Source organism: Cheilinus undulatus, linkage group 1 (genome assembly GCF_018320785.1).
Source record: "Cheilinus undulatus linkage group 1, ASM1832078v1, whole genome shotgun sequence".
Classification (NCBI taxonomy): domain Eukaryota; kingdom Metazoa; phylum Chordata; class Actinopteri; order Labriformes; family Labridae; genus Cheilinus; species Cheilinus undulatus.
Window position 1 is genome coordinate 48,157,131 of NC_054865.1, and position 27,445 is coordinate 48,184,575.

Here is a 27,445-nt window from a genome sequence, read left to right on the forward strand (position 1 = left end):
GAGTATATCTAAAATCAGCACTTTTACCTCTAGTTAAGTTTTAACCACAGTAACTGTACTTTTTCTTGAGAACAATACCCTTGCACCTTTTCCACCTGAGCATGAGCAAAAGATCCCCAGCAGAGATCACTGTACAACAGACAACATCCAAATCCAACTAAAACACTCAGCCTAAGAGCATGAAACTCCGACCACACATCCCCCCTTGATTGAAATTGCAGTGGGCAGATCTTAGACCAGTTGACTCTTTACAGGTTTTAACTAACACTGGTGTATCAACACTGTCAGATAAATGCAACACTGAAAACCCTTTTACTCAGAATGGAGCTAAAATTGCATGATGGGAGTTAAAATCAACTCTGAAATGTTTAACTCCAGTTTTGCTGTTTATGGATGTGATGTGGAATCATTCTCTCTGTGCTACAGTGCAGTCAACAGAGGTAAGACATACTTTATTACTGAAGGGAAATTTGCAGTTCACACTCCGTTGTTTAACGTATTACACACACATAGGCTGAGTAACACACACCACATGGACATGCACTAATGGAGTGATCTCGCTGAAGCGCTGTTGGGGGTTCGACAGTACTCGGGAAGTGAACTGGCACCTCTCCAGCTACCAGGCCATGGTCCAGATGGTCCGACAACTCTCCGATTCCCAGCCCAAGACCTTACAGACTGAGCTGCTGCCACCCCAGGTAGAAAAAGTACAAGAGTATATTACTCAAATAAAAGTACAGTTACTCTGGTTAAAACTTACTAAAGTGGAAGTAAAAGCACTGATTTCAAAATATAATCAAAAAAGTACAAGCACCCAAAAAAGTACTCAATTACAGTAATTTAAACACATGCACTAAGTTACTTTACATCCCTGCACATACTAAAGCATAAAACCATGAGCTGCCAACACATGAGAGCAACCATTACAAGCATTAATTGATTGCAGTTCATTAACCAAGTGGACATTAGAGACAGCATAACATAATTTAGCTCAATGGCTTCAATCTGCTGGTTTCCACAAGAGGACTGAACAGCAGCAGAAGCTGCAGATGCCCAAGTATTGAGCATTATTACAGGTTGATGATCCACTGCCAATCAGTTGGGGTATCTTTACCCTAAATGTTACCTGTTCTATATCTGAAGAAGAGACATCGCTGGCCCGATCCTAAACTCATGGAACAAATCCTGCACTTCCAAGTCTTCATCCTTAGTGTTTCTTTTTAATTTCAGCTTCTTCTCCTTGTTATTATGCCTGCTGTTTATCAGGAAGTCTTGTGCAGCCGTGCATGCCTCCATTGCCTCCCCTAGGGTCTCAGTGTATAAACACAATGAACAACATGTACACAAGAGTTTTTGTATGCAGTTTGATAGCCATGACCTCAGACTTTAGCAGCCCCCAATGGTGGCTGACATTTTAACTAAATTCTGCAATGCTTTGTCTTCAGATGCAATGTGTTATGCATGCATTTTATAAGAACAGTGTTTTACTTGTTTTGCAGTTTAAGACATCAATATTTAAGTTAGTTGGAGCCCATAATGTACAAATTTGGTGTTTTTCTATTCCCTTTGAATCTTTTGGTGATTTTATACTAACACAGAGCTTAGGCACAATCATGCATCCAAGCAGGCCCTCCTCATTATTGCCCTCCAAAATGCTGTATTGAGTTAAATGAGCTCGCTCTGTCAGCCCTAGCAAAAAAAAAAAGAAGAATTAAAATCTTTAGTCATCATCTCCTTTTCTCTTTCTCTGTCAGTCTGCTTTTGTCTCCCCTTTCCATTGTCGTTAATTAGCGTTGTTGATGCCGGCTCAGTCCTGGGAGATGAACTGCAGGTGGAGGTTAAGTCTTCAGAACCTGGTACAACGCTGAAAGGTCATGTTGTGCATGATATAAATGAGAAAACAGATCTGCAGCATAGAGCTTTACCCCGGATAATAACCCTCTGTCAATGTTGCCGGAGGGCGAAGTGCTGGCCAAACATTCCAGGTCTATTATAGCCATAATAAACAAGCTAACAGGGAATTATGACTGCAAAAATGTGCACACAAGTGAAGTGAAGGTAATTTTATCAGCAATAATGTGAGTGAACTTGTGATCGTTTGGGGACAGAGAGACACAAATGATACATAAACTGCTCATAAGTGCACGGATCACACGCCCACACATGCATATTTACAGTGCCTGTGTGAACCCTTATTGGCTGTATGCATTCACTTCCCTTTACCCTTTATGAGCCATAACCAAATATTAAAGCAATCCAATCAGTTACAGGGGCTTTCTGATCTCTGAGATGGGTCAAAGGCACATTTTATATCATAAATACACAAAAAACAAACATACACAACTTTCTGTTTTGCACTGAGTCAGAGCTGTAAGTCAGGGGAAACAACTTATCCAATACTCCAACGCACTGCCTTTGAAATGAAACAATTATATTAAAGTGCAGCAGCTTCACTTTTAGTGTGTTCAGCATTGCATCAGATCAACAATGCAAAGCCCGAGGGCTGATTTAATCCCCCAGTGGAAAGTTGTGTTTATGTTTGGAGGAAATACACCATCACCTGGACGCCGACTGAGTCACGCATCTGACTAGACGGACCATCTGCTTGGACAGAAATAAACTCCTTTGTTGACTTGTCTGTGTGTTTAAGTCCAGAAAGCTTTAAAATATATGAGTTTGAGAGCTGTGAATGAAAAACAACTTTAGTTATGAACAGAAGCTCAAATGCTCTCAAGTCTCTGTTTATTGATCTGTGGTGGAACCATGAAGCTCATCATAGTCAGGCTTTTTTTCTTTCTTTGATTAATTTGGCTCAGCAGATCTTTAAGCTCCAGTTAGAAGCTGCATGGTTATGAGCTTTCATTTCACATTTCTTTTACAAAATGAAGAACGATCACCACTGTTGATACCGGATGTGCTCAGGTGTGACATCTGCATGGATTCTGCATCCAGGGACTGCAGATGGGAATTAGCAAGAGAGCTATAATCTGGTGCAGGGCATCTCTACTTTGATGAGTTTAATGTATTCTGTACATGGTCCCTGACAAAAGTAAAAAAAAAAATAAGTTAGTGTGATGCTGTAGTCGGTGTTGTTCAAGTTCCAGCTTAAAATTATCGAGCTCAAAGTTCAGTTCACACAGATTAAAATGAACTAGTTCCTGTAAAGATTGATTCCATACAGCATTGGTTCTCAACTCGTCAAGCCTCAGGACCCACAGTCAACTCCTCAAAGAAGTTGTGACCCGTATTTATTTTATTTGACCAATCAGAATAACTGAATGAAAAATAGCATAGTTTTGACAGTGCAAAATATTTGAAAGAGACGGGACAACATTCTTTTAGACATTCTTTTGCACAAATTGTGACCACTTCAAAGGGTTCTGTGACTAACATTTGGGTCCTGACTAGTGTTACATAGTATACTGAAATTTTCAGTATTTTTTAGTACTTTTTATTCAAAACAGTATGGCACCAGAATTTCCTGGCGTTCAGAACCACTCAGTCAAAAACAGCTCTGATTTAAATGACTGGAATAGAGTATTAAAGGGGACATATTTTACCCTTTTAAGACAAGTTCATATTGGTCTCAGGGGGCCCTAAATCATGGCTGTGAAGTCTGTTGCTTGAAAAAAACACTACAGTATTGGATTTTTGTACTGTATGTCTGTGTTTCAGCTCTGCTCAGAACGAGCTGTTTCTGTGTCTGTGGCTATAAATGTTACTGAGCTGTCTGACTCCGCCCCTGACCACGCCCCTCTCAGGAAATGGATGTTGCTCCTCCCAGCTTCCAATTGAGAGGAGGATAAGGAGAGGAGGGCAAAACTGTCTTCCAAACGGAGAGGGCTAACCGAACCTGGGGGTGATGCTAACTTTTAGCCCTCCCCGTTTCAGCACACATTTTCTGAAAGGGGGAGGGGGAATGGATTTTTCTGGTACTTGAGGGGATTGTGGACAGGCCAGGGGCACATATTTGTGTTAGAAAGGGCTGAAAAATGGATTTTTGCATAATATGCCCCATTTTAGCAGGCTGAGGATGATGAAGTTTTATGTGGATTTTCTACCAGATAACAGTGTGAACAAAGAAGGCTGGCCCAGTGTAAACAGTGAAGTTGACGGCTATTAGCTGGCTCCAGTAAATCATTCAGTTTAATACAGTGCAAGCCTCAGCCGCAAGAGAAAGCATGTCTGCTACTAACATTGACAACACTGAAAACCTCCAAGTGCAGCAGTCAATTCTGGATGAAATGGTCTCCAGTGTTAGAGTGAAAGTGTTGATGTGAGTGTTGAGTTCAGTTCTGGGGGGTTATGTGTTTCCCATCATGCTCTTGTGTTTGGATGTGTTTAGTTGTGTCTGGATGATTCCTGTAGTACAGTGATCCTTGGTGGGGCTCTTTTGCTTATGTTTCTGGTGGATTGTTGTTGTTTTGATGTGAGACACATTTGCACCATGAGTGAAGTTATCCACAGAGTTAGAATCCCTGCCTGTAAATTTAGGTTTTTCTAAAGGATGTATATTGCATTTTCTTCATCAGTATGAATTGCCTTGCTATGAGGTTGACTCTATGCTTTTTTTTCTTGAGGAGATCCACCTCACCACAGATTTTCAAGTTACTGCTCCATCTTATTGTATATTTTAACACTTTCAAGAGTGTAGTTTAACGATAGTGTGGACCAATATAGTTAAATTAACACAGTCAAATTTGCTGTGTATGTTACTTACAACCTGATTGGTATTCTCTTACAACTTCTCAGTAACTCCTCAGTACTCAGCACTTAAGGAAACTTTCAATTTAATACTTTTTAACTTTTACTTGAGTTGATATATAAACCAGTACTTTAACTTTTAAAAGTAAATTTGAAACATTTTACTTGGCCTGAACAGAGGGTATGGTGTAGACCTGCGCTCTGTGTAAAGCATCTTCAGATTACTTTGGTTAGGAATTGGTGTATTGGTATGCAAACAAAGATTGATTGATTGATTGACCTACCATGGAGCTACCTTATTCACAGAGCTGATGCTGAACAATAGACTTACTGAGCCCGTATGCTAACGGTCATAACAGCACACTCTGACGAGAACCTCAGTGAAAAACACACAGACCTGTCAGAGGAGAAGCAAACACAACAGTTTAGCATAGAAGCTAGCTGGCTAGCCTTCTAGTAGGAAGCTACTCGGTTGCTAAATTATGTTATTCGAGAAAGGTAGCCTTATCAAATCAGTAACACATTGCTTCAACTCAATTATACATATAAACCGGAAATGTATGATGCTAGATTTAATTGGTGTCCTTCTGAGGTGCTTTTAAAATGAATGAAAGGCTTAACAGCTTACCATAGTGCTACTAACTTATGCTGTCTACATACAAGTACAAATAAAGTTACCTAAACCTGAACATGTCATTATTTAATGGCACTATAGCTTGAAATAAACAGTTAGTTGAAAAGTCACTCTTCCGCTATGAACCTATCACTGCCCAGAGTGAACATAAAGCACTGGATAAATACAAAAATGATATGTGATCTGGTTACTAGAGCGACGTTATAGTGTGAAAACACCTGCTCTTAGATGTATAGAATCTATTCATTTAAATAATTATACGAGCATGGTTAGGGCAGGCCTTAAATCAATCATATTTATGCATCAAATGTAATCAGATCAAATGTTTATACATTTCTCTTTTGATTCAAATAAAATCTAACAGCAGATGAGTTGGAAGCCTTGGTGAACATGAAATGAGATAAAAAAGATCTATAAAAAACAGCTTTGTAATTTCAGTGAGACAAACTGGTAAAACATGCATTACCATGGAGGGCAACTCAAATATTACTAACATGTCATGCTGTTATTTTCAACATCATTTTTCATATAATCATCAAGATTTTGACAGCTTAATTGAAACAATTATAATTGAAACAAAACACTAAACAATGGATACCAAAAATCCATAGAGAAACAGGGCCATATTTCAAACATGTTTCATTAGACTTACAGTATCAGACTGGTTGATGAGTGGGTATAATTTCATTAAACTAAGTTTGTCTTAGGTTGCTCTAATGACTTAAAATGCAGTAATGTGTAATTTAACCCCTCTCTATGTTAGAAAATAGGCATTCTATAGCAGTAGAACCCAAACACCTCCTCTATAGGCTTCAAGCAGAGGTTTGGAACAAATATGAGCTCATCTCTGACTGTGTGTTTGTGTGGAAAAGAAAGATACAGAGAGAAAATAAGAGATGGAGAGAGGTTTTATGACTTCAGCTGGAATTACCCGTTGATCATTGACAGTGATGTGTGGTCAGGACCCCTATATTACACCACCGGGACAGACATCTGTGATCTACACCTTCATTTTCATTCTGAGTGACACTGACAATCTCATCTTCACTGCCCACTGCTCACACAGCCTCTGAGTGTGTGTGTGAGAGAAAGTGTGTTTGTTCTCAATCTGTGCTGTGAGCCTGTTTGCCTCAAGGTTCCCTCTCTCTCTCTCTCTCTCCGTGTGAAATGGAGGCAGGCGTTGCTTGCACCCAGACTAGCCAAATGCACTGTAAATGGATTTCTCCTACACATAAGGCAGAGAAGAACCGGAGCCAACTGAGCTGCAGGGTGTGAATTCTAATGTCCTTCCAGCATGTTTTCAGGAGCCACTTTGAAGGAATGCTGAAATTATATTACCCCTGTGTATATGCGTGTGTGCGGGCACCCCAGTGTTTTACAAGTTTGGTTTTCCATTAGAGAGGCTGCATTTTTCACGAGATTGTTCTCTGTGGTCATGATGGAGCCTCTATTTACCAGGCCTCTACCTCTGGAGATAGGCTGTCATTCACAGTGACTGACACTCTGTTAAAGGAGAGAGCCCTTTGTACAGACACCATCTTTTTCTGCCTATGTATGGGGTGACTTTCCTCCACTACAGTGAGAGTAGAGCCTGTGTGTAGAGTGCAGTGGTAAGGTTTATTGTTGTGAAAATGAATAAGCAACCAACAATCATACAGTGCCAATAAAAAGTGTTTATCTATTTGGATATTTTGCCCTTTTATTTGTGTCTCAAGTGATTGTAGTATCAAGACACCTGTGTCTGGAAGGTCCAGTCACTGGTTAATCAGTATTCCTGGCTACCATTACACCATGAAGACAAAAGAACACCCAAAGAAACTAAGAAAAAAAGGTTATTGAAAAGTATACATCAGGGAATGGATATAAAAAACATGTCCAAGGCACTGAACATCCCCCAGAGTTCAGTTAAATCCATCATCAAGAAAGGGAAGGAATATGGCCCATGTGCCAATCTGCCTAGATCAGGCCGTCCTCACAATTTGAGTGACTGTGCCAGAAGGAGACTGGTGAGAGACGCTACCAAGACCCTTGTGACTACTCTGAAGGAGTGACAAGCTTCTGCATACAACAACTGTTGTCCAGATTCATGACCAGTCAAAGCTTTATGGGAGAATGGCAAAGAGAAAGCCACTGTTGATGAAAGCTCAGATTTAAGTCTAGACTAGAGTTCACCAACAGGCATGTGGGAGACTCCATGGTGGGATGGAAGAAAGTTCTTTGGTCTGATGAGACCAAAATGGTGCTTTATACCATCAAACAAGGTGCTATGTTTGGCAGACACCAAACACTGCACATCACCAGGATACACCATCACCACCGTGGAGCATGGTGGTGGCAGCATCATCCTGTGGGGATGCTTCTCAGCAGCCTGCCCTGAAAGACTTGTATGGGTAGAGGATAAAATGAATGCAGCAAAACATTAGAACATCCTGGAGGACAATCTTAATCAGTCTGTAAGAAAACACCAGCTTGGGGGAAGATTTATTTTCTAGCGAGACAATAAACTGAAGCATACAGGGAATGCAGTGTGGAGCAGTTGAGGAGAGGGAGAAGAAGTCATGGGGGTTTTCTTGCAAGTTGCTGCAAGTGCATGCAACTTTTCTTCTTTGTGTGTTTGTTGTGCCCGTTTTGTCTTCATTTGTTGTTTACCTAAGGTTAACAAACAGCTACAAGCATTACAGCCTTCTGGACTGGGATGTGGATGTTTGGAGTCTACATGAGTTTAACTTTCCTCTCCTTTCAGACATATTTGTCATCTGACCTGTGACAGCCTGGGACAAATACGAATACTGTTACATCTCCACTGGAAACTCAGTACTGTGTACATTTTTGTTGTGATCATAGCAATACAAATAATAGCACAGGTTTTTAGCTAGAGACAGACGTAAGACTTTTTTTTAAATCAACATGTAATACAAATGGGCATTAGGGAAAAAAAATAGTCTGGTGAGGCTTTTTTAGATAGCAACACACCGAGTGTTGTCTGGAATATGATTGGGCCTTTTATCATGTTGCAAATGGTTGCATCAGCCAAGGACAACAGTTTTTCTTTTTTGGAGGTATGACACATGGATACAGCCAACCCACCAGATGTGTGCAGAGGTGTGAGGGGCCATTTGTTGCAGTGTGGCATTTAGAAAAGTGCTTTAATGAAAGAAATACAGTGCAGCAATATTTTTTAAAGCTGTCTTTGTGCAGCATGTATCTTATCGGATGGTGCAGATTTATCATCATGCATCTCAAAGTACCATCCTGAGCTGTAGGAGGAATTTACTATGTGGTATGAAGACAGTACTGTGAGTATTACCTCTTGCAATTTGTTCATGGAGCAGCTTTGCATGGGGTCTTGCTTTACAATATTTAACATTAATTTTCTGATGCAAATTTCAAAATATAATTTTTGGAAAGTCCATTTACATCTCAGTTGGACTAGACTAAAGTTAACTTTGTTATTGAACAAATAAGAGTACTAAACACCAGAATGCATTTGAGCATTCAACCACAAACTGAACTGAAAAAGAGCTCTACGGCCTGTGTTCATAGCCAGTGTTTTTAGCACCAGCAGTGCATTCAAGCCCAGTTTCAGAAAAATTTTCAGCATTTATTAGTGCCAGGCTAAGACAATTGACTTCAGCTTTCCTCTCTATCCATATTGTCTTTCTTTAAATAGCTGTGTGCTTCATATTTCCTTCTCCAAGGAAATATCACTAAGAAAACATAAAAACAAATTTAAGTAAATCCTGTAGGCAGCAGCAGATCTGGAAACTTTTCCTTGACAAGACAAATTGGTTTTTCAGGCTCTGAAGGTGTTGGGTGGCTCTTCTTTTATGTTGCTATCACTAAACATACAGCACTGTGCAGAGCTTTAGTTGTGCTGTTTGGGCCAAAAATGAAGAACACTTTAAGGCTAAGTTGTGGTGAAGAAGCTGCCGGAGGGCACATCTGACAGGAAGAGTATTTATACAACCCTGGTAGTGCTTTGAATGTCTTTGCATTTTACCAGGGGCATCAGAAAATAATCTGTTGAAAAATTAACAAAATCAACATCTTTAGGGCAGAGAAGGCTTGGATGTGGGAGGTAAGTGTTGTATGGTTGCCATGATCCCCTGGTCTTGCTCTGGATGTCCCAAGGGTCTGAACCCATGATGAATCCTTATCCCCCTACATGCCTAACTGTGTATTCATATGTAGATGCAGATGCACTGCTTAGTGCAGAGGTGCATGTACAAAATGACTTACTGAAATCCATTTGGATTAATTGGACAGCATTTACACTTTGAGGAGTCCTAGTTGAGTTCCACTCTCTGTGTGAGTAACTCGTTAAAGGTTGGTGATTCAGCAACAAGATTTTCTCAAGAAACTATTCCTTGTCATGCTTTTATTTTGTAATATATCCTTATTATTTGGGCACTTTATATTCTGTTTGGATAAAAACTGGCTTTATTATAGATAGTTGTTTATTGTAATTGCATTGTAAAAACACAGCGAAATCATGTTTGGCAGTCTCCTCTGTAGCGGCAAACACAGTCGTCCAAGCGGTGGTTAGAAATCTGCAGCCTTAAGTCATCCATCCTGCTGGTAAGGGAGCAGGCATCTGGGAGAAAGAAGCTTGGTATGACAGGTTTTTGTGGGGCCGCTCTTAGCCTAGCCTGCCGCCTGGCCCGTTTGCCCTGCTTCTGCCTTCTTGAGTTATGCCGTCTCTGCCTCCTCTCCATCGGCTGTAGGTGTCGTGCTGCTCCATGTCCTCCTGTCAGTCTCCTAGTGCCCTGTTCTCCGGATAATCTTCATCAGGAAAGATGTAAACTCCGTGGGCACGCTGTCAGTTCTGGTGTAAGTACAGGGCTTTGTTTTGCTGCTAGTGTTGGAGCACTGGGCCGCTGCGTTCGTATGCGCCTGCCCCATGCTACCTCAATAGGTAGCATTCAGTAGTCTCCTGTTGATCAGGCAGTGTTCAGTTGCAGTTACTGGCAGTTGTTATTAGCTTTAAGCTAGCAAGGAGTTGTAGTTGAGACTGAGGTCTTCTTTCACTTTTTCTGGGTTTTTCTTGATGGGAATTTTCCGTTCTTTCTCTCAGAGGTGTCCTGGACCATCCATCTTTTTCGTTTTCACAGGTTTCAACATATGTTGTCAACATAATCATGAAAAACACTACAAGTCCAAGATATAACTTAAGAAATTATGGGATTCAGGATGTAAGTTTAAACAGGTGAAAGCAACTGTAAAAAGGAACTTGCTATGGAACAAAAAGTAGATACGAATTGCTAAACAAGTGAGGCATCTGATATCACAAGAGGCAGATTACTTTAGACTTGTCTGCTGAGCTGTCTGCAGTTTTTAGGGCCTGTGTCCACAGGGAAGGTCAGGTATTGGAGCATATGCTGGTTCGGCACTTTACTGCCGACCTTGGTCCTTTACTGCTCTAGCTTCCTGATGGCTCTCATACAGGCTTATGCCTCATCTCTCCTGGTATTCTCCCAGTTACCCATGTCATACGCAGTCGCCACCTGTGTCCAAACCAACCCTGGGGTCCTTTGCACCCAGTGTGCGATGAGCTGGATCAGGCCTGGGAAAGCATGCCAGGTAGAAGCGCAGCTGCTGTTCCCGTATGAAGCAGCTGACCGTTCCCATCCTTGCTCTCCTGAGCACGTCAGCATTAGACACTTGCCAGTGATAACCAAAAGAGAGTAAAGTAAGACCGAGGGGAACAGGGACTGAAAGACTTTTGTTTGCATACCGGGAACATCACACAGTCTTGCTCAGCGAACCCGTCGCCCTGTGTGCAAGTCCATGTCTGTATAGCCCACAACCTTAGTTTGAGAGTGCTTCTTAAAAGTTTACTGCTGCTCAGTTGCAACTACTTAAAATTTTTCTTAATTTAAGGAAATGTCATCGGGAAAACTGAAAAACGTCTAGAGGAATCATTTCCTGGCATTGCTGTTGACACAGTAGAAGCATGGATGCTGAGTGCTGGAAACACTAGAAAACATTGGTTTTGTATTGAAACTGAGCACTACTAGTACAAAAAATAACTACAGTCACTACAATACAAAGGAAAAAAATGGCTTTGCATCAATTTAATTAAAAAATAAGTTGTTAATTTCACACCTAAATCTCTTTGTGATGAACATGTCCATGCTGACAGCTCTAATTTTAGGTTTCCAGATTTCCGTCTTCATGTCAATTTTCATGTTTACATTCAAATCCAAAAAGAAACCTATTATCTTGCCCATAAATGTGAAACCTTACTTCTTCCTGTCTTTCCTTTCCCCCCTTCCTCCCTCTCTGTTTTCAGGGCATTATCCAGGATGTGAAGTTGATTTTCGCTCCCAACGGCTACATCACACAGTGCCCTAACCTTAACCGCAGTAAGTATCCTGACAAAGATATTCAAAGTGTTCTTTACATGCTCAGAGAGGAGCAGAGGAATAAGAGTATTCTTTTAATAAACAAGCTGTGATGTGGCGGTGACCTCTGCTGATCACAGCAGAGCCTTCCTTCATTGTTTCACTCTCTCTCTGCTTCAGTATGCTTCTTTCTGCTGTAATTCACATTCAGCACAGTCGCCAGTCTCCCTGCTTGTGTCTCTGTCTGTTTGCTGTCAAACAGATTAAGATACAAGACTCCAGCTGTGCTGCTGTCTCTGCTTTTGATCAATAAGGCATGTAATCACACCTTGTTGCTTTATTATTGATACTAACACCAGAAACCAGCCTAAGACAAAGAGCAAACAGACGTGTAATGCTTCCCTTTCGTTTGTTGTCAGCTGCCATGAGGCTTCTGTAAACAATCAGGCTTCTATTTCTGATTTTCTTTGAGTTATTCCCCCATCTAAACACTTCTGTTTCTCTTCTTTTCCTTTCCTTTTTTTTTTTTTTTTGGTGCATCTTTTTCCACATGTAAGCCTGCCCCACCTGCAGTGATTTCCTAAGCCTGGTGCAAGGCATCATGGATCTTCAGGAGCTGCTCGCCAAGATGACCCTCAAGGTAAGAACCAGTAAAATTTTTTTGCACATGATTCTTGCACTATACACCAAAACATGGGAGAATGGATCTTATACTTCAAAACTAGGAGTTTAGAAGACACCGTCATTTAAAGGTCACATATTTTACCCTTGTAAGACAGGTTTGTATTGGTCTCAGAGATCTCCAAAACATGCCTTTGAAGTTTGTTGCTGGAAAAACACTCCAGTAAATTTGCATGTCTAAAAAAACCCTCTGTTTCAGCCCTGCTCAGAACAAGCTGTTTCTGTGTCTGTGGCTTTTAATGCTACTGAGCTGCCTGACTCCACCCCTGACTCTGCCCCCCTCAGGAAATGGATGTGTCTTAATGGATTGGGAGAGGAGGGCAGAACTTTCTTTTAAGAAGGGAGGGCCAACTGAACCTGGGGGCGGTGCTAACTCCCCACATGAGCAGCTTGTTTCAGTACAAATTTTCTGAAGGGGGGGGGCCACAGGTACATTTTTTTTGTTAGAAAAGCCTGAAAAAGTGTGTTTTGCATTTTATGTGACCTTTAAAGAAACGCCTTTAATACACAACCTGTTGGCAACAAATATTACTAAAGAAAGTTGGACTGGCCACACACTACAGAATTTTAAGCCCGATTTGGGGCAAGATTTGACTCCCCCGATGATCATGGGGGCGTATACCAACTGGAGCCTCATCGCAAACGATTATTTGTCTGAGTAGTCTGCATGTGTGTGGTGTCAACACGATTGATTTACTGCTCCAAATCACGTCGTAGCCTCCCAGACTCTGATTCGTAAATGTCAAACATGTTTGATCCCTTAAAGATGCGTTGAAGGATTTTCTTCAAACTTTCCACGAACATCCACTATGACTCCTGGGAAAAAAACGAATAGTTTTTGATTGTACAGAATAGATGTCAAAAACCAAGCCATTCTTCTTTACTCACCACAGTACTGTCACTGTTCAGCGATTATATACCAAAAAGAGGTACTGTACATGCCCAGTGTGGGTTCTATTTCCTTCCTTAAGGTAGAAGATCCTCTTTTCAATTCAAGACTCAAGATATCAATATATACAATGTAAACAATAGAAAATAAGTTTGTATTTCAATAAAGTAGTTCAAATAGCCAGTAGTGCAATGTAAGTTGGAGAAGACCTGGGTAGAACAGAATAAAATACAGTAATAAATAGATTACAGAAGCTGGTGCCAGTTATTTCAAGTTGAATCCAGACAAAATAATAATTATAATTATAATAAGTTGAAACAAATGTCATACTTTGTTCTCCACCTCAACCAAAGACAACAGAATTCTTTAATTTTTTTATTTCCTTTTAGTAAACTCATTGTTCTGTCTCCTGTGAAGGCAGTGTCTAAATGTGGAATACTTTTAACAAGAAGGTACCCAAAAGTAATACAAGACATTGTTCAAAAACATAATTGGTTTGCACCCTAATCTATCTTTATAAAACAAAGTATTCAGTCAGTTAATAGTAAGTGAGGATTTTAAAGGATTTTGAAGACTTAAAAATCACAAAGGATTTTGCTGAGCACAAAAGGAGACACAGCAGAAAGATTATCATTTGATAGAAGGCCTCAATGTTTTCATGGGTTTGACTTTGTAGGTTACAATTTCTCAGGATTAGTGTTAAACTGTTTGATTTAAAAAGAAAAAAAAAACAAATTGCTAAACAAAAATAGAAGGCAATGTCAATGCATGAAGTCTAGTGAATGGAAAGGGCTCCTTTATTGAGTACTGACATAATGGGGAGCAAAAGCTAATCAGTTGCAAAGCATCAGCTCCACCTCCTCACTGAACCTGGGCTTCTGACCCGACTATAAGGTCCTTATTGTTAACTCAGTAACCATTAAACTGTAGCAGGAAGTTCCTTCAGCTTTAGTTTTTTTTTGTTATATGAGACTTTGATTGAATTTTAAGCCCAAGTTTGGGTATACTTCTCTTTGATATAAGCTTATAGCACAGAGCCTAAAAAAATTTGACAGCTATTTGGCTGTTTGAACTTTCTGTTGATCATATAAATCAATCATAGGTGATATAATTTGACTTTTATGACAAAAAAAAGAAAAAGTCCTCTTTAATGTCAGAGTAAAAAACAGATGTCTACAAAGTAACATAAATTAAATTAAAATATGTAATGTAAAATAAGTGAGTGCACATATATTCAACCCCTTTATAGTGACTGACCTAATTCAGCAGCTAGTAGTCTCAAAATTAGTGAAATGGGGATCACCTAAATGTGCATTGAATATGTCTCAAGTGATTGTAACATAAAGACACCTGTGTCTGGCAGGTCCAGTCACTGCTTAATCAATATTCCTGGCTACACCAGGAAGCAAAAGTACACTCCAAGTAATACAAAAAGTTCCAAGGCACTGAACATCCCCCAGAGTTCAGTTAAACTAAATCACATGGAAATCGAAGGAATATGCCCCATGTTTAAGTCTGCCTAGATCAGGCCGTCCTCACAGACTGAGTGACTTTTACTACTACTGAGATAGGAGAACCTCTGCATACAACAACTGTTGGACAGGCTCTTCACCAGTCAACGCTTTATGGGAGAGTGGCAAGAAGAAAGACACTGTTGAAGAAAACTCAGTTTAAACCCTAACTAGAGTTCAAAAGACATGTGGAAACTTCATGGTCAAGTAGAAGAAAGTTCTTTGGTCAGATTAGACCAAAATTGTGCTTTTTGGCCAACAGACAAGACACTATGTTTGGCAGACACCAAACACTGCACATCACCACAAACACACCATCTCCACTGTAAAGCACAGTGGTGGTAGCATCATGCTGTCAGGATGTTTCTCAGCAGCTGGCACCTGGAAGGCTTGAAAGGTAGAGGGTAAAATCAATGCAGCAAAATGTATAAAATTCTTTTAGGTCAATCTCATTCGCTCTGCAAGAGAACTATGACTTTGGAAAACATTTATTTTATAGCAAGACAATGACTCAAAGCATACAGAAAGTCTAGACAGAAATGGTTTGAAGACAACAAGGTGAATGTTTCGGAGTTGCCAAGGATACCCAGATGTCAGTCCATTAAATAATGTTTTGCTGGACTTGAAAAGGGCTGTTCACACCTGATCCCAGAGCACACTGAAAGAACTTCAGCAATTTAGCAAAGAAGAATGGAGTAAAATTGCAGTGTCCAGATGTGCAAGCCTGATTGAGACCTATCCACACAGACTCAGTGCTGTTATTGCAGCCAAAGGTGCATCTACAAAATACTGACTTGAAGGGGTAGAAAATGAATGCAGTCACTTATTTTACAACACATTTATTGACATTACTTTGTGGAAATCTGTTTTGACTTTGAGTCATGAAATCATTATAAGGGTAAAACATGAGCACTTTCTATAGGAACTGCATATTGAAACTAAAGTACTCAGCGTAGTGGTCATGGGATCAATTCCTGGTCCTGCTGCATGTTTGGTGTATGTCTTCCCCCACTCTCTCTCCCTATTTTTCCTGTCTCTCTTCAGCTGTCCTATCAAATAAAGGCAAACAGCCCCAAAATAATCTTTTTATAAGTCAATTGAAATCATTTCAATTTGATAGGCCTCTGAAGGCCTATCAAATTAATTATTGTGATTGATTATGCCATCTCTGTTTATTATCAGTCCTGTTGTATCAGTGTGGTTGTTTACTCGGTTTGTTGAACTCCTGGTTGCACGCCAATTGTTCCTGTTCTTGATTAAATGAGAAATGGTTGCACAGAGATGTTTTGGTTATTCAGTACTGCAGTAATGAAGGGCATGGAATAAATCCATTCCACTTGTCAAACTAAGCCATCATCTCCCAAAGGTCCACTTTGTTAATCTATTCTGTGTTGATGCAGAAATTAATCAGGAGGTTAACATCACTGGCTTTTAACAAGCAAAAGACACATTGGCTAAAAATAAGCTTAACAACACTACTCCAAGCACCAGGTCCCTGCTTGGTATATACATGACTTACATGTGATGTACATATTGGCACCATAGGAACATAAATATGCCTCTAATGCTGAGGCGTGCTTCCTCTCAGGCAGCATATGCACCTGAATGTGCAGTATGGTTGGTTGGAGTCATTTCTCTGGCAATGGCTTGTTGTTCATTTAGGGGAAGGACCTTTACAGAGAGTTTTTTTGTTTTTGTTTTTTCAAGCATTAACCAAGTGCTGTTAAACAGAGCAAGAAATTTTAAACACAGCTTTTCCAAACACCCTAGTGTTATTATGGATGCTAACATTATTTTACTTAACACACAGAATCATTTCACAACAACAAAATGCTACCAGCATCTAAATTACCAACCCCCCCTTGTAGAACTGGCTTTTTTGTTGTGCACTGACATGCTTTAACTGTGCAATGCTTAAAGCTTGTAGAATCAAGTTAAAACTGAGAGTTATCTTGACATTTACACACAGTATAAAAACATCATTAAGGGTTTGAACTGTCACAGAGAAGCATCAACAAAAGATATCAGTTTAGACTTGAGAAAAAAATGTTGATGCTCAAAAAGCAGGAAAAAGGTTATACAAAGTTATCACAACATTTCCAAAAGTCAAGAGTAAGAAGTCTCAAGAAATCAAAGAGAACCTCACAGTCCAGAGCAAGCCTGGCAGAGGAAAGAAAAGAAAAAATTCAAGGACTTGAAAGAAAACTAGTGAGAGGTGTGTCTGAAGACCCCAGAACAACTGACAAGACACTGGAAAAGGACTTAGCCAAGTCAGGAACTGTACTTTCAAAGGGGACTAGCAATAGAGCCCTGCACAAGAATGGACCAAGATAAACTCCACTTCTGCAGAAGACACGCCTTCAAGCCAGACTGAAGTCTGCTAAGGACAACCTGGAGAAAGATTATGCATATTGGAAGCATGTCCTTTGGTCAGATGAGACCAAACCAGAGCTCTTTGGCCATAGACATGTTACTTATGTATGGTGAAAGAAGAACCCGTAGAACACCGACCCAACAGTAAAATAAAGGTGGTGGGAGAATTTATGCTGCGGGGATGCTTCAGTGCATCCAGAACTTGGAATCTCATAAAAGTGGAAGGAATCATAAAGAGATTTTGAAAGAAAACCTCATGATGTCAGAGGCAAAACGGGCTATGGATTGTCACTTTGCCTTCCAACATGACGACCCAAAACACGTGAAGAACTACCTCCAAAGTACATTACTGACCGGCCTGTGCAATGCACTGACTTGAATCCCATTGAAAATCTGTGGATGAACTGAAGACCAAGGTCCATGCCGGAAGACCATCAAATCTGGAGGAGCTTGAGCAACTGGCCAAAGAAGGATGGGCTGGGATTCCTCAGGAGACGAGTCAGCCAATTGTTAAAAACTATAACAAATCACTGCAGGCTGTTATCCAGCAAAAATGAGATGTGACTGACGATTGGCATCATGGGGCTAATAATTTTGACCCTTGCAGGTTTTTCTTTGTAGAATTCTTTTTTTTTTTCTGTGTGCAAAGTAAAATAATGTAAGTATCCTAAGAAAATTTAAAATCCCTTACTCTGTTTAACAGTCCTTGGGAAAAAATTTTTTGAAATTACATTTCCATGGGGGGCTAATAATTTTGTCCTCATCTAAGTTATATGATTTTTGACTGACAATCTTTTTACAGAACTGCACAGCCCATCTTTAAACCAGACACAACTCCATGGTTAAGTGATCATAATATTGGTCTTTATTCATTCAAACCAAAGAGTGATGATTCATGACAGACGACATTTTCAGACGCTACTATCCATAACTCTGTGTCCATGGAGCAGACATCACCTTGCACTTCTTCTTCTTCTTCTTCTTCTTTGAATTTTGAGCTTCTTTTTAGTCAAGAGGATTTCGTTTTTTTTCATCTACATTGTTTTATTTGAACCACTAAAGTGATTCTTCTGATCAAACATCAGATAAATGCAGTGTTAAATACGGGAGAGAACTTTTTCTAATATATCAGTGGTTGCTGTTGTTTAACTGTAAGTGTCTGGGTAGTGACATCCTATTGAGAACAAGGGAATGTAAAAATGCAATTGTGACATTTTTTTGTTTTTGTCAAATTTAGCAAATATCCTCCCATGGTCTTTTAGTGCTTTGAGCTTTTTGTTCTGTGTATGCACTAAAAAAAAAATCAAAACCAAAAAAGGGTCTGATAATTTTACATCCTTGGCTCTGTAAGTGTTCAGAAACACGGGGAAAGGAACAAACCACACATTGATTTTTGAGCCAAAAAGCAACAGGTTGTGTTTGTGTGGTGGCTGCCACTCTCTTCTCCTCTTTCTATCTGCTTTTCATGTTTAAGATTACTTACTCTCAGTCGGCAGATGCTCTCAGCTCTGTTGCATTGCATGGCATGGACTTTTTTCACATGAACACACACCTTTTGAAAATGTATCTGACTTTAAAAAGCATACTGTAAAGTCATGGTGAAAAAAATAATATTTTTGGGTCAAACATGCAGTTTACTCCTAATTTTCCTCACCTTTCCAAAAATGTTTTAAACATTTCTGCATGTTTGACACAGGAGAACATGATGTGTTCTCCTAGACTTTGCCCGGGTTCTTCCTGCTGGCCCCAGTGTAAATTTTCTGAGAAATAGCAGTAAACCAATGTGCCAGCACGACTGGCATGGGTGATGATGTTTATTGACCAGTGCGATCAACATGCATGTTGAAGCTACTGTTAAGTTTACATGAATGCTCTTAACCAATCATTAGTCAATACTTTGGATATGTTTGATATCTTTTAGCATTGATAAGTGGGCAGAAACTGCCTCTACTGCATGAATATCTGCTGATTTATTTACCACTATATGATATTAAAAGTTTGATGAGTGTACAAGGCATTTTATTTATTTTATTTTTGTTTTATTCTGGCGAGCTCAACACTGATTGGAAGAATACGTATACTGTGAATGTGTGAGAGCTTCCCAGGCTTTATTTACCTTTATTTTCTATCATGATCTTGCAGCAACGTAAAATTTATTTTAACTAAAATTGACACTCAGTGACATACTGGGAAAAATATATATATTTTTCAAAGTACTGGCACTGTGATCTGCAGTATTTCATGCTTTTTGGTGTTTGGATTTCAACATCAAACAATGAAGTTACAGTTTGGCCACTTACACTACCACCTACAGGCTTCTTGCTCAGTTAGTATCTCCTTTAGTTTCCTCAGTCATCATTGCATCACTCAACATCATCCAGGGGCAATTTTAGATTTAAAACTTCATCAGCTGACTGCCGGCTGATCCACGCTAAGCTTCATATTGGCTGAATGCACTTATGCCACCATATTTAAACCACTCTGGCCTGTTTATTTCATGCTTACTCTGCAAGCAACAAACCCTCCCCCACCCCAGCTCTTCCATTATACATCTGACTTAATCAATGTCATTCTGTAGTCACTGATGCCTGCTCTGCTCTGGGGTTTATTGCTGCTTCTCTCCCTGCCGCAGGCTTTCCTTGCATTCACATGAAGGGAAGGAGCATGTGCTGTTCCTGCTCGATGCCTTCCATGAAGGCTTGTGGGTGCTGCCAGAACAGTCATATGGCCAAATATACATAACTGCAATAAATGCATAATTATAGCTGCATGATAACATTAGGGTACTTACTGTCCACCTTCAAGCTGATAGTCCAATATTTCCTTACAAAAGAAAAACGTGTAACTCAGAAATTAAAGTTTTTGACTATGTGGGGAAACTGAGAAACTGACTACTCAGCAGTTCTGAGTCAAGAAAATATCCAGCTTACTGCCTACTTATAATGCAGGGATATAGCATATTAACCTGTAATGATTTAATCAGCATAACAGAGACTTTAACTCTTTTTTTGGACATATTTAAATGCTAATATTGTTTTACTTTTCCAAGGTGAACTCCTATCCTTTGGATTATTTACCTGAGGGTTTTTTTTTTTCAGCCGTGTATCAATGAAAAGAGGGATTTTCTCTGCATCCTGACATAGAATATACTTTAGAACAGTGGTTCTCAACTTTTGGGTCGGGACCCAAAGGTGGGTCGCAAAGCTCTTTCAAGTGGGGCAGAATATGTGCCAGGGAAAAAGTATATTGTATAGAAGCACTAAGGGCACATACATACATGTATTCTATAGGTTTTCCTGTGATGTTAAGTTAATTTCAATTTTTTTCTCAATATTTCAATGTATTTATTTCAATTTCTTTGGATAACAAGCTGGATTTCTCCAAGATATGAATGAGATTCTTTATGATATTGCCAAATTTCCATGGTGTCTTGGGAAAATGGGGTAAAATTAAATGCATGCTTACATTTCCGATTGTAATGATGTTCTTTAAACAAAAAGATGTTATTTTCGCCTGCCTCTATAATTGTGTTTATTCCATCTAGGGCCCAAACTGTCAAATTCTTTATTATATAGATTTGAGTGGTTGAACATTGCCCAAAATTTGGGTCACTTTTTCTCTTATGGAGGTGGTGGTGGGTCCTGATGTCCACCCAGTTGAGAACCACTGCTTTAGAATTCAGTGTTTTGCATGTTGTAAAGCTGCGGTAAATTTATCATAAAGTCTCTGCTGCCCTGTGCTCTCCTGGATGCTATATGATTATTATTCCACTTTATTCAAAATTATAGCAAAGAAAGAAAGGGAAATGTCATCAGATCAACTTTGAGACTATTTTAGGGCGGAGAAGTTGCATATAATTGCTTTAATACTGACTTATATTGAAATAAACTTAAGAGAGTCAGTTGGTGGCATTGGGGATTGTACGGACACGCTCAATATTAGCTTTCTTTTTTACAAATGCTGAGCTGAAAAAATATGCATCCCAGCAGCTGATACGTTTGTTAGGTCATAATGATTGTAGCATATTTCTGTCATTTTGGCAGCTAGAGGGGCTTCACACCGATACTGATACATCCTGGGTTCATAGAGGTGTCAGGAAATGAAGACTGTTGTGACAACAGGAGGCTAACAGGCGCTGTGCTTTCTGCCCTGCAGCCTTGTGGGAGTGCTTAATCTATTTATAAGACTCAACATCTGCATAAGTGTGAGGCTGTGCGTGATCGACTGTGAGCTCCGGTGTGCATGAGTGAGTGCTATAAGGTGGGAGTGAATGAAGCAGGGACATCTCAGCGGGGAGGAGAGCTATAGAATAATTTTCAGAGTAAATAAGGGTGAAATGAAGAACATTACCCTACCGCTGCGTCAACGCCTCTTCTCTCACATGAAGACACCTCGACCTAGTGCCACCTGACCTCATTCCTCATATGAGACTCAGCGGGGAGGGTGCAGTCATCTCTGGTGCTAAATGGCCTCTCTGCTTTTATGCAGTGGAGAAGAAAAGGATTCAGCATGGGGTGAATAATAACCCGGTCTCACAGGAGTGTCAAGGCGAGGCAAAATGACAATAAACTCATCTCTGCTTGTGGATTAGCTTGGCACCAATTTGCATGAATTATACCTGTGTATGAGAAAGCACAATGTAGTTATTATGGCCACAAAGTGATGTAACAGTAGCTCATTACACAACACAACATGACAAATCAACAAAGATAATATCCTAATATGGTAGAGTTCATGATGATCTTGATAAATAAAGATCTACTATTGGGAAATATTCATTTTATTTGTTTAGCTTTATTTTGGGTGATTCAAATTATGTTTTGGCCATTCATGGAAGAGGAAATGTTGTGTTAGGGTTGTTCCTAGTTATTTGATAGGACAGAGTGAACTTTCAACAAAGCAGGAATGTTATTTCTTTATTTAAATGCTTGGAAAATAAAGTGGGGATTGTGTTTAAGTTGTAAATAGCATGCTTTATTATTTTCTGAAATAATAAAGCTAAAGGAGGAAAAGTGAGGTGGAGAAAATATTCACTTCCACCTACTTCTTCACACACTGTTACTTTTATTTTGTCATTTTTTTATACATTGCTTGATTTTTTTTGTTTTTTTTACAATCCTTTGCATCATTCATTTAATTCATCTTAATATCGCTCCAATTGTCCTTGATACATCTCAGAAGACTTCTTGGTTGTACTGGTTCAAAACTGGTATCATGAAAAATCATAGATATGAACAGATTTTTTTTGTAAAATCCTAAAATGTGCACTGAGTCATCATTCGGGGACTGCTGCTGTGTTCCATTTACCTCAGAAGTTGGATGTCAGAGCTGGGAATGCCATTGCATCTGAGTTGAATGCGTTCCATTTGCTATGAGCTCCTGAGAGAAAGTGACAGAGACGTAAAACAGCTTGGCTTTGTTGAAACACACCTACTAGGAAATGTATTTGGATGAGATGATACACCTGCTCCAGGATACCTGATCAGAGTAAGCTCTTTTTAAAGGCCAACTCAGACTACACGGATTCAGCCAGATTTAAGCCCGACTGCAATGTTACAGCTCTTCGTCAAAACTCGGGCCTGATTTAGAGCGGCAGGAACAACAAACAGTCTTGTAGTGTGACATAATTAACGACGCATCCAAGATGCCAAGATGTCGTCTAGTCTGACACCCTGACCTGATGTTAACGATGTGAATCCTGATGTCTAACAACAGGAGAACATTTGCTCATTATCTTTGCATCATCACTTACAAGATTTACCACTTCTATCCCCTTTAATTCCCTAAAACTAATGTGTACATTTTATTTTATTTTACATTATCGCATGCATACCTTAAGTTCTAACTGTTATCCATAATTCAATCCACAGTTGTTTCTTATTTCACCTTTTTACGAGCAAAAGACCGCTACAATCACACCGAGCACTTCTGTTGCAGAGTGATTGACATTCTTTGGCCCGCCCCCCTTCAACCTGTAAACTCGCATTCAGTCACGGAGAAGGTGGTGACATCAGCATACGGTAAGCGGTCGGGAACACTCTTGTAGTGTGGCCAGGCTGTCAGCCAAGACAGGACAAGATTTGGTCGCATAGTGTGGCATGGTGCTATTGTGAACAACCAAAAAAATTGTGTCGTCTGAGCCAGCCTTAAAGCACTTATCCATGCTTATATTAAACACGAGGCTACAGGAGATGCGTCACATGTTGCTATTAGAATCATTCACTGAGAAATCATAGTTTGATTGCTGTTTTTTCAGCTGTAGTCACTGGTGCTGGGTAATCATGTTTGACTGCTGGTCCGTCTGTGTGTAGCCAGTATTACACGGCAGGTGGGCGGTAGAATTCCTTGTTAAAGATCCACAAAACAGTGTGTGCACTAAAAATTTGTAAATGAGCCTAAAGGCACAGCTTTGATGCTTCCCTTATGTGTGTAGTTGGCCTATCGCTGTACATACACACCGACGTAGAGATGCTGAGCTTGTATGCAGTTATCATGGGAAAAACATGAATTTCCATGCAAATTGGCCTTATTGTATTAAGCAACTAACAATGAGGGCAGTAATTGCATAAATAGAAAGAGTAAATAGAGTAAAATTCAGCCTACTGTCTGAGAAAGCTGATGGAAGTATGCTGCAGTTTTTATGATGCATGAACTTTCCAGAAATCAGGAAACTTCACTTCTGTATGAATTTTAAAATAATGATGAAAAATGTGGTGTAAGTAAGATGGGAAAAAAATTACTTTGACATTGCTATTAATTAGCAGAAACTGGGAGTTAAATCAGTCTCATGCTCTCAGCTGCTTTTTTTTATCCATGTGTGGCACTGTAACACACGACAAGGATGTGGTTGTTTTCTCAGGGTTTCCTTCTGTCAGAGAGGAAACTTAATCAGGGTGGTACTGTATTGATCATATCAATATTGGCTTTGATTCCAAACACTGTCTGTAATTCTGAATATTTAACATGGATTGTCAGAATCTGCCAGAAATGCAGGTGGGATTTGACACAACTGTTGCGGATGCGGTTGGGAGTGGATGGCGCTGTGGGTGTTGACAGTAATGGTTAGAAATCCCGTGGGAGTGCATTTAAAATAAGAGTCCAGCACAGGTTTTAAGATGTCGCTGAACTGATGCTTTTGACAGGAAAAAAAGTATTAAACTCAATGGGAAACTATAAGCAAGGCCTATTCAATTAGCAGCCCGGGGACTACATGCAGCCCAGAACCAAACCTCCAAGTGGCCCAGCCTGTGGTCATGCCCGAGATGCAGAAGGCAACCTGTTTCACACGTTGTCATAAATTCCCACAGTATTTTAGAACGTGAATGCAACACTCAGCATAGCCTAGCAACAGTCTACCTGCAATGCTCTGCAATGCTAGCCATGCTGACAGAGGTAGCCCAAAGATACTAAATATAAAACATGTCCTTTTCAACTGTAGCCACAACTGTGCAAATGTAGTTTTTATGCACTTTCAGACATGCCTGGGTAAGATGTGACCAAAATTATTATTTTCAGAGTTTCATTAAATCTTTTCATGCTATTTATTTTATTTTTATTCAAGTGAAAAAAAAAAAAAAACATTACTACTACCTAAGGTTATACCCAAATACTTCTCTGTTGTTGTGTTTTTATGCACTTTTTGATGTGCTTTTGTCATGCTGCCAAATTTAAAATGGTGAATACAAATAAAAAGTGCATATTTTTCATTAAACTGATCTGTGTTGCTTCGAAATTTGACATTACCAGCTGCTTACTGGGCGCCGAACATGTCTGACCTGGCTTCATTTCTTGATTTTAAAATGTGTCCCATTTAAATTTGTAATTGAATAGCCCTGCAATAAGCTGTCTTGGAAACGTAAATGATTCACAGAAATGTCTTCATAAGATGCCAGATGAATATGGGATAAGAAAAGGAAACCAGTTTAACTTAACACTGAAGTCACAAAAATTACATTACATTTTTCCCCACTGGGACGGCAGGGTATCAAAATAAAGTATTGATATGTGTCTTGTAATTCGGTAGGTATTGGATGTGATGGTACTGCTACCATGTTGGTACCTGATTTGGATAGTTGTCGCTGAGGTGCAGAGGTGACATCTTGTTTGGTAGCCCCTTTTGCATGGAGGTTCAACAAGCTGTTGTCCGGGCTTAGATTTAGCTGGCTCTTCAGATAAGGTAGATCTATGGGAGGCATCGTTAGCCCAGTCTTTCACCTGTGCACGTTACGATAGATGTCTTGCTATTCTTGTTACTAGTAATGGACCTGTTTCTCTTGTGGTTGAAGCTTAATAGTTTACTAGAGCTGATGAGTGTCCACCTCAGTGATGACCTGTGCCTGCCTACCTTGATCACATTGCTACCTGGTAAAAGAGCTTTTTAATCCTCCCACCCTGCTAAGTACTCTACTCTGGTAACTTAAATCAGAACCATATTTGAGCAACCAGTGATGAACGCCAGGAAATTCTAGTACTGTACTGTTTTGAATAAAAAGATACTGCAAAGTTTGGTATACTGTGCAACACTAATATATTTCCATAAATGCATGAATATATGGTATAAATCAAGTCTTATAAGTTAAAATATACCACACAGTGTGCATTCATGGCACAAGTCAAAAGAAAATGTCTACATTGGATTGTATTTAGACTTGGAAAGTTGACAATCATCATTATAACATTTTTTCTCCTTTTCTGCTGCCATCTGGATTCTTCTCTTTCTGCCACTCCAGTCTTGGTTTCTCATTTCCTTCATGACATTTGTTTCATTTTTTGATGTCTTCAAAAAGCTTAGGGAAGAGGATTTCTCTAACATCTCCTGAAATGCACCAGTCTGTTAAGCCTTCAAAACTTTAGCGGTGTTTGTTTCATTCATTCTTATGAGTAAAACAAGATAACTTCTCGATGTCAGACATCCCAGATTTGAATTACAAAACTAAATCTGATTAGATGCTCATTTTTCTGAGAATGGTGGCTCCCAGAATCCTGTTTAGATTTTTTTTCTGCTTGTGACATCCTTAAAAAAGCTGAAGTTAATAAAAGCTCTTTGTCCTCAGCTGTTGCATTACTATTCCAGTCATGATCCTGCGCCTCACATATCAACCATCGGAGTTACATGCTTATTAGCCTCTGACTCCTTTGTGCTATTTGATGCTCCCGTTGTACAGGAAAGGTATTCCACTGTGGTGCCTGCAGGCAGCCTCGCAGCCTTTGAAATGCCATTTCAAACATTTTGTTTTGGGCTTTGACAGGACACATCTTTAGCACTCACAGCTCACATAACTTTGCAGCAGCCAGCTGGGACTCCTTTAAATGAAGCAAAATGCCTCAGCGACATCGAGCATTTTTCTGTTTCACTCAGACGCCCCTATCATTTCGTGTTAAGTTTGGGTTTTGTGACACTGAGGCGGGGGCAGGTCTCCGAGGAGCAGAGGGGGCAGAAGCAGAGCTGCAGAGCAGCCTCCAGTGTCTTAAATGGCCCTACAATTTCTGAGCTGACCTGCACTGCACAGTTCAATTGGACCTTTTGGAATTTTCCCACCTTTATAGGAGCACTCTGATTGCTCATATGTGGGTTAGGCAGTACTTGTATTTCATAGATATATGAACTTATAATAGAATGTCTGTTTTGTGAGCCTAGCCAGCTCCTATGTGAAATCAGAGAAGCTTTAATGGATCCAGAGAGCTGGACTGTACACAGAGAAACCGCCTCTATCACAGAATGAAGACTATATGGACACTAATTAAAACCTTGATGGACGCAGTTCAAGTTAATGGAAATGTATTATTACTTTATTTTACTGTACTATATGGACTTACTTTGACTTAATTCATGTAAATAAAGCTTTCTGTTCACATTTCTGTGTCCTTCGGCAAGAAACTTAACCCTAATTAGCACCCATTGCTGCGTCAGTGGCGTGTAAATGGGTATAGAAATGAATGGGATTAGCTAATACTGATGGCCATTTCTCCATAGCAACCTCTGCCATCAGTGAATGAATGTGTGAGTGAATGGGTTTGAATAGGTGAGTCTGACCTGTGGTGTAAAAGCGCTTTGAGTAGTCAGATGACCAGAAAGAGGCTATACAAGCTCAAGTCCATTACCCAATAAAATTTCCATGAAAGGTTTTGAATTTCTTTGAAATTTTGCTTTCCAAAATCCACACAAATTCCTGTAAGTTTAAAGAAGCTTCCTAAAAATTCAATGAAAATTCATATATATATTTTTCTTTTCCCCCAAAATATCGTTTTTTTTTTTCAAATATTCCCCTAACGTTTCATTGAAATTTAATGAGAAAGCCTAAAAATTCCA

The 27,445-nt window shown here is 39.7% G+C and overlaps 1 protein-coding gene across 1 annotated transcript in view; it reads left to right on the forward strand.

Annotated features, from left to right (window-relative positions):
• LOC121512191 (protein kinase C-binding protein NELL1-like) overlaps positions 1-27,445 on the forward strand; it is a 419,636-nt gene that overhangs the window by 142,087 nt on the left and 250,104 nt on the right. The window contains exons 6-7 of the mRNA XM_041791349.1: positions 11,631-11,703; positions 12,240-12,322. Of these exons, the coding sequence (XP_041647283.1) occupies positions 11,631-11,703; positions 12,240-12,322 (156 nt within the window). The remainder of the gene's footprint in view (positions 1-11,630; positions 11,704-12,239; positions 12,323-27,445) is intronic.